The sequence below is a fragment of the Capsicum annuum genome, unplaced genomic scaffold (assembly GCF_002878395.1).
Source record: "Capsicum annuum cultivar UCD-10X-F1 unplaced genomic scaffold, UCD10Xv1.1 ctg2447, whole genome shotgun sequence".
NCBI lineage: Eukaryota > Viridiplantae > Streptophyta > Magnoliopsida > Solanales > Solanaceae > Capsicum > Capsicum annuum.
Window position 1 is genome coordinate 385,951 of NW_025830638.1, and position 8,617 is coordinate 394,567.

The 8,617-nt window shown below is 34.3% G+C and overlaps 1 protein-coding gene across 1 annotated transcript; it reads left to right on the forward strand.

Annotated features, from left to right (window-relative positions):
• Window positions 1-1,308: 1,308 nt before the first annotated feature.
• On the forward strand, window positions 1,309-1,911 carry LOC107874374 (craniofacial development protein 2-like). The gene has a single exon (XM_016721174.1). It carries the CDS (start codon window positions 1,309-1,311, stop codon window positions 1,909-1,911), a length of 603 nt encoding a protein of 200 aa, XP_016576660.1.
• The last annotated feature ends 6,706 nt before the right edge of the window (window positions 1,912-8,617 follow it).

Below are 8,617 nucleotides of genomic sequence, written 5' to 3' on the forward strand. Positions count from 1 at the left end.
GAATGAGATCTTGCTTTTGTGCTCTTTATCTGTTTCTGTCCAACTGAAGCAGACATGTCATAAATATCTATTTTACTTTTTAAAAAAATATTATTAATTTTGTAATATATAAATGACTTATAATAACTAATTAGGGATGATATAATAAAATTACGGAGCAAATAACTGAAACACGCAGTTGAAGTAGACATGTTAACAGTCAGCTGCCTGCTTTTCAAAAGGGAAACTTCTATTAATGAAGGTTTCTGTTAAGTCGTATGTATGCATAGGAAATAAGAACAGAAGGCTGCCATATTCTGCAAGGCACATATATGGTGGTCACCACTTTGTGTTAGTCTTAAATTGTTAATTTGCCTTGACCATTAATCTGACCTTTTTATTCAGGTTGACAATATTGTTAGAGACAAGATTAAGTAATTAAAGATGTGCCTTTTTTTAACAAATTAAGTCATTATGAGATGATTCACACAATTTGATAAGGTATTAGATTATATAGAAATTTTGTGTAAGAATTTTACCACCATTAATTATCAAAAAGGGTTATTTGAACGTGCTCATTGAAAATTAGATTCACTCACAAAAGAACATGTTGAAAACATAAAAGAATACTCATTAAAAGTATGTAATCTCTAACAATTTAAATTTTTAAATGACATAATCACACAATTTAACGTACATCTTTTAGAGGGAGTATATTTATTCATACCTTCTTGGTCAGAGGGAGTATATTTATTCATACCTTCTTGGACCATTATTTTTTTCATGTATCATATATATACAGTAAGTCATACTGGCTATTAGGAAATGAGTAGATATGACTAATTTATACATTCTTTCTTTTAAATTATGTGACACTGTTTAGATTTGAAAAGTCAAACCTTTTAGTTTTTGACTAAATTTATGCATGAAAAACTGGGGGATTAGGGTGGCACATGGTGGATTAAGGTCATGTCCTGTGGGTCCTAGAGGGCTGGGGGTGGGTGCAGGGGCTGATGTTGGGTTAGGTCCGAGATGTGGAGTGCGAGGTATTAAGGGAGGGGATAAAGGAGTTGATAGTTTGAGAGTTGGGTCGTGGAACATTGGGACCTTGCAGGGTAAGTCGATAGAGCTGGTTAAGATTCTTAAGAAGAGAAAGATTAATATTGTGTGTGTCCAGGAGACCAAGTGGGTAGGTTCCAAGGCTAAGGATGTAGATAGGTTCAAGTTGTGGTATTCAGGTAGTGATAGGCGTAGGAATAACGTAGGTATCTTAGTGGACGAGGAGCTTCGGGGCAGGTAGTGGAGGTTAAAAGGGTCAATGATAGGGTTATGACTATCAAGTTGGTCTTGGGGGGGTTTACTTTGAACACCTGCAGTGTGTATACGCCTCAAGTGGGCCTAGGCGAGGAGGAGAAGAAGAATTTTTGGGAGGTCTTGGATGAGGTGGTTAGAGGCGTGCCTAGTTCGGAGAAGATTTTTATAGAAGGGGATTTCAATAGGCATATTGGGTATTTGCTGTTAGGGTACGATGATGTGCATGGGGGCTTTGGGTTCGGGTTTAGAAATGATGAGGGAGATGCTCTTTTGGATTTTGCAAGGGCCTTTAGGTTGGTGGTTGTGAATTCCAGCTTTTCGAAGAAGGAAGAGCACTTGGTTACTTTTCGGGATAAGGTAGCCAAGACTCAAATTGACTTCTTGCTACTTAGGAAGGGGGGTAGATCTTTGTGTAGGGATTATAAGGTAATTTCGAGCGAGAATCTTGCTACCCAGCACAGACTTCTAGTGATGGACCTGGTTATCAAGAAGGGCAAGATGAAGTGGGGTGGGAAGGGTCGATCTAGAGTTAGGTGGGGCAATTTGTCTTCGGTTAGTGCTATAGAGATAGAGGCAAAATTGAAGGGGATGAGGGTGTGGGAGCATAGGGAGGACTAGATAATATGTGGGATAAGGCTACAGGTTGCTTTAAGGAGGCTACTAGAGAGGTGTTGGGTGTCTCGAGAGGCTTATCCGGTCGGTATCGGGGGAATTGGTGGTGGAATAAAGAGGTTAAGAAGAAGGTAGAGACGAAAAAAGTGGCTTACGCTAAGTTGGTTGAGAGTAAAGAGGAAGATGAGAAGCGGGTGAGCAGGAAAGAGTACAAGTTGGCTAAGAAAGAGGTTAAGTTAGCAGTTACGGCTGCTAAGACAGTAGCTTTTGAAAGTTTGTATTAAGGGTTAGAGGAGACAGGTGGGGAGAAGAGGTTGTTCAGGCTTGCCAAGGTTAGGGAGTGGAAAAGTCATGATCTGTACCAGGTGAAGTGCATTAAGGGGGAGGACGAAAGAGTTTTGGTGGATGACGCCCTCATTAAGAAAAGATGGCTGTCGTATTTTCATAGGTTCTTGAATGATGAGGGGGATAGAGGTATTGTGTTAGGAAAGTTGGAGCACTCCGAGGAGTATCACGAGTTTGGATTTTGTCGGCATTTTAAGATAGGAGAGATCAGTGAGGCTATTCACAAGATGCGAAGGGGCCCGACGATAGGCCCCGACGAGATTCTGGTGGATTTTCGGAAGTTCTCTGGTGGGATAGGATTGAGGTAGTTGAACAAATTGTTTAATAATATTTTTAAGTCAGCAAAGATGCCCGAGGTGTGGAGATGGAGTACAATGATTTCTTTATATAAGAACAAGGGTGACATTCAGAGTTGGAACAACTACTGGGGTATTAAGTTGTTGAGTCACACGATGAAGATTTAGAAGAGGGTGGTGGAGCGGAGGTTGAGGAAGATTTTGTCTATTTCGGATAATCAATTTGGTTTTATGCCTGGTTGCTCCATGACTGAGGCAATTCACCTAGTGCGAAAATTGGTAGAGCAGTATAGAGAGAGGAAGAGAAATCTTCATATGGTGTTTATTGACTTGGAAAAGGCGTATTACAAAGTCCCTAGGAAGGTTCTTTGGAGATGCTTGGAGGCGAGAGGGGTCCCGGTGGTGTACATCAGAGCGATTAAGGACATGTATGAGGGGACGAAGACTCGAGTAAGGACAGTGGGAGGAGATTTTGAGCATTTTTTAGTCTTGACAGGGTTGTATCAGGTATCAGGTCTTAGTTTTTTTTCGTTCGCTTTGGTGATGTATGTGTTGACGCGGAATATACAAGGCGAAGTGCCTTAGTGTATGCTTTTCGTGGATGATATAGTTTTTATTGATGAGTCGCGACAAGGGGTTAATGATAAGCTGGAGTTTTGGAGAAAAACCCTGGAGTCTAAAGGTTTTAGGTTGAGTAAGACCAAGATAGAGTACTTAGAGTGCAAGTTTAGTGACTCAAGGTAAAAGGAGGAGATGGTAATGAAGTTGAATTCTCAGGCGGTTTGCAAGAGGGATAGTTTTAAGTACCTCAGGTCTACTATTCAGGGGAATAGAGAAATAGATGACGATTTCTCTTACTGTATTGTGGCAGGTTGGATGAAATAGAGGCCCGCTTCGGGAATTTTATGCAATAAGAAGGTGCCCCCAAGCTAAAAGGCAAATTCTATGGAGTTGCAGTCTGACCTGCTATGTTGTATGGAGCAGAGTGTTGGCTGGTTAAGAATTCTCATATTCAAAGGTTGAATGTGGAAGAAATGAGAATGTTGCGTTGGATGTGTGGATTCACAATGGCTGACAGGGTTAGGAATGAAATAATACGGGAGAAGGTGGGAGTGGTATAGGTGGAGGATAAAATGCAGGAAGTGCGATTGAGATGGTTTGGTCATGTGATGAGGAGGGGCATGGATGTCCCAGTTCGTAGGTGTGAGAGGTTGGCCTTGGAAGGTTTCAAGTGGGGTAGGGGTAGACTGAAGAAATACTAGAGAGAAGTGATTAAACGTGACATGGAGCAGTTACAGTTGACTAAGGGCATGACCCTGGATAGGAAGATATGGAGGATAAATATTAGGATAGAAGACTAAGGGTGTGGTTGAGTCGTAGTCAGTAATTAGGTGGATCTTGGTGTCCTTTGTTTGGCAATGTACATTATTTTTGTGGATGTCATTTCTATGTTATTTTATCGTGTTCTATGCTTTTGATGCATTTGCATACTGTATTTTATCTTGAGTCGGGAGTCTATCGGAAACAGTCTCTCTACCTCTTGAGAGGTAGTGGTATGGACTGCGTACACACTACCCTCCCCAAACCCCACTATGTGGGAATATACTGGGTTTGTTGTTGTTGTATAGTTAGAAACTATATAAAAGATATTATAATTTATATTATTTAATAATTCAAAATATTTAAAAGATATATAAAAATAGATTATAATTAAAAAAAATTATAATTAACTCTCAAAATTTAAAAAATATCACCTAAATTGGGACCCCGAGTAGTTATCTTGTTTTGAACTGATGGTAAGGGTCTGGCTTACATCTTTTCTCGTCCTAAAAAGGGAAAGGAAAAAAAAAACACATGGAGAGTTGAAGAAAGATAATGGAACAAAGGGGGTTGGGGGATGGGTTTTGTAGGGGGAAAATATTTAAAAAAAATATCTCATTCAATTATATTTGGTTGTCCATATATTTTGAAAAATATTTTTTGTATAATCAAAATTAATTTTCTTGAAAATAAAGAAAATAATTTTTTAATAAAAGTAGGAAATATAAATTATACAAGTGACATTTTATATTTATAGCCTGTTTGATTGCTTTTTTTCTCAAAAAAGGTTTTTTTTTTCCTTAAAAAATCACTTTTTAAAAAAGAAGGATGTTTGGTAATTTGCAAAAGTGCTTTTAAAAAGGAAAAAATTAATTTTTCTGTTTTTAGAACGAAGCAGAAAATTTTTATTTTTCAAAAAGAAAAAAAAAACAAAAGCAGAAGCAGAAAAAAAAATTCATGACGAAAATATCTCTATCACTTATACATAATACATACACACACCCACTTTTCCCTATCACACACACATATATCTATAATCTATAATCTATATAATATAGTAAGTGTGAAAGTTCTATAAATGTTGTTTGAATTTTTTGTCCTTCATTAAAAGACTCCACAATAGATAATATTATCTTTTTACTCTTTATTTTTTAATTATTATATCCATCATATTTTAATTAAGAAGTCCTTAAATATATGGTAAGTTTTAAAAAATAAACAGTCCAAAAATATATGGTCACAATAAATATATATGGTAAGAATTACTAGAAAAATTAATAATTAAAAAGTCCTAAAATATATGACAAGAGGAAAAGAAAAAATTGAAAAAGTACACATTTTTCTTTTTTACTAAAAAAAAAATGGAGTACACAAGTAAATTTTAATTATTAAAAAATAATTATCGAATGTTAGTATATGCCACGTTGACTTTATATATGTTCAGGACTTCTCTCATTTTTTTAAAAAGAAAAATTGGTTTTAGGACCTCTTTTTTTTTTTTTCAAAGTTGATTTAGAATTATTTTTTAAAAGAAGTCAATATTATACATTATTTAGGTTTTAAATTAATTAAGGTCTTTATTTAATTTAATTTTGTTTTATTTGCATCAAAATTTTACCTACGTGAAGGAGGAAGAGGGAGAGAGCAATAAAACTTTAACATAATAATAATAATAATAATGTTATTCAATTATTATTCTGAAATCGTTGAATAATTATATAAGTTTTGCATTGGTTAATTGAAAATTTTTAAAAGAAATGATTTATGTCACATAGTTGATTTCTTCTGTTCAATAGCATAATTTAAGGTTGCAATTCTAAAGATGCAGTACTTATTATCGAGAGTTTAGTATATAAAATATTTATACTTCTTTTTCTATATGAAAATATGTAATTCAAACTCATGTGACAAGTCAATTCCATTAAAAAGTAACTAATGAAATACTGTATTATTGAAGCTTATTTACTCCATAATTTAGATAAAAATAAAATTATGGCGATGAAATCTTGGGTGAAACGAGTGATATTTAGTAGGTAAATTAACACCTCAGGTCATGATATATGTTCCAGTATGTGTAACACCCCTTTTCTCGCTCGGGATCGATTCGAGCCGAAGGGTTTTTCCAATTAAAGTGACGATTTTGAATAGAGATTAGTTTATTTACAGAGTCGCCACTTGGTCTTTTTAATGACTCTTTATTCTGGTCTGCGAAAACAGAAGACCGGGTAAGGAATATTTTTGACTGAGGGGAAGGTGTGAGGCACCCCTCGAGTCCCGTGGTTCAAGCACGGTCGCTTTATTGACTTATCTTGACTTAAACTGTTTTGGATAAATTATGTTAAGGCCTAAATTCACTCTTTTAAAAAAAAAATACCAAAAATATCTATTTACCTTATAGTAAATTAATAAAATATAATTTTACCACGATCTTTACCGGAGTGCAATATTGCATCATCGAATTATTTTAAATATCTCAAAAAGATACGTACGCCGTATTCTTAATTGAGATAAAAATTTTAATAAATTTGCCGAAATTGTTTAACATTAAAGATGTTAGTTAGTAGAAGAAGAAGAAGAAGAAGAAAACTAAGTCTTTTACATCCATTACTAATTTTGTCTTATTTAAATCATCTTTTTTATAAGTTCATCCATTAAAATCATTCACCAAGTGATATAAAACTGCAGTAATGACATCTTATTCTTAGGTCCTTAAAAGCAGTATGTATATACACAATCCCAATACAAATCGTCAACACATTATCAACGAAGATAAGAAAAATCACAACAACACAATAAACACGTTTAACATCCTTTTTTGAAAATTGACAACGAAATGGAACCAACGGAAGATCTAAAGGATGAAAAAGGAAAAGAAATAGTCAAACAGTGAGGAGGCTGGCAGCGTGTAGTGAGGAGGCTAGCGGCTTCGCCGATGGAGCATTGATTCCAGCCAGATCTGGCCATTTGATTGCCGGATCTGTATGCCAACTTTAATTGAGTAATACAGCAAGGTGTTGCTACCGAAAACTTCAAATGGAACTTCAACTTCAAACTCTAAAAATGTTCTCTCTTCTTCCTAATGTTTTTCTTCTACTATTTCAAATATTTCACTCACTCTTTTTTTTACTTTACTGATTTTTCTTTTCCCAATAGTTTTCTCTGGTTTTTAATTTTTTCAGTGTTTGTTTCTTTGTCTAGTTATCTGATAGTGGAAATCCATATTCTGTCTTAGAGGAGTGAGAGTCCTATAAGTAGAGGAAATTTGAGGGGGAATAGTTATTTTTTGAGGGTGAAAGTTAAAACTATCAGATAAGGGAAGAGAAAAATTCAAATTTTGAAATAAATTCTTTTTTTAATAATAAATAAAGATATATAATAAATAAATAAAATAAAATAAAATAATAATAATAGATATGAATATAAGTAATTAATTTATATTTTAAGAAAATATAATAAAAATTATAAATAACCTTAAATAAATATAATGAAGACAATATTAAAATTACTTATTTTATTTAAAATTTAACAAGAAATATATATATATATATATTTTTAAAAATTAGAATAAAATAAAATAAAAATAAAATATCTCAAAAATTTAGTTATTTACTTCTTAACTAAAATTTTATTAAAATAAAAATAAGAATTTAAATAATATTATATTAGATATAAATATAAATATCCAAAAAATAAGTTAGAATCCGAGGAGGATCAAAAATCACTTGTTTACATTTTTGTCCCTCTTTGTGTGGAATTTCTAAGAGTTTTTATACAAAGAAGTAGACAAGATATGATTTTTTACCCTTCAATTATTTGAAAGGTAAGGAAAAATAAGATTAAAATAAAAAGAAAAATGTGACCAAGTCCTAATTTTGGACTTCCTACTTATCCCGGGTTATAAGGAAATCAGGTCATGAGTAGTTCAAAGGTGATATGGAGATAGAAAGAGTTAAAATTCGAATGAGATTCCATCGAGTTTCCATTTTACATTCAAATGACTAACAAAAATAAAAAATGAAATGAAAATTGCAATCTTTGGAATCTTGATTCAAATCTTCATGACTTGAACTTGAAAATTCACTTTATTCTTCAGAAGGGCTCCTGAATTTTGATTTCTTCACCCTGTTCTTTAGGCGGGCTCCTGGACTTCCTTTTCTAAACCCTGTTCTTCAGGCGGGTTCCCGAACTTATAATTTCTCTACCCTGTTCTTTAGGCAGGCTCCTGAACTTCCTTTTTCTTCATCCCGTTCTTCAAGAGGGCTCCTGAATTTCCTTTTTTCTTCACCTTGTTCTTTAGGTGGTGTCCTAGACTTTCTTTTTTCTTCACCCTGTTGTTTAGGCGGGCTCCTGGACTTACAATTTCTTCACCCTGTTCTTCAGGTGGGCTCCTGGACTTACAATCTCTTCACCCTATTCTTCAGGTGGGCTCCTGGACTTTCTTTTTCTCCACCCTATTCTTCAAGCGGGCTCTTGGACTTACTTTTTCTCATTTTGTTCAAATATGTTCCTGAACTCAAAATAAAAAGTGAAAAATAAAAATTACATCCCATTATTCAGGAGGGTCGTGGACATAAAATAAAATCCCATTCTTCAGGAGGGTCCTGAGCAAAAAATAAATTTCCATTCTTCAGAAGGGTCTTGTCCCATTCTTCAGGAGGGTCCTGTTCAAAAAGTAAATTCTCATTCTTCAGGAGGGTCCTGTTTAAAAAGTAAATTCCCATTCTTCAGGAGGGTCTTGTTCAAAAAGTAAA

Bases quoted from the DNA above. Each gene is read 5' to 3' on its own strand.
- LOC107874374 (XM_016721174.1), top strand. From the start codon at position 1,309: ATGACTATCAAGTTGGTCTTGGGGGGGTTTACTTTGAACACCTGCAGT.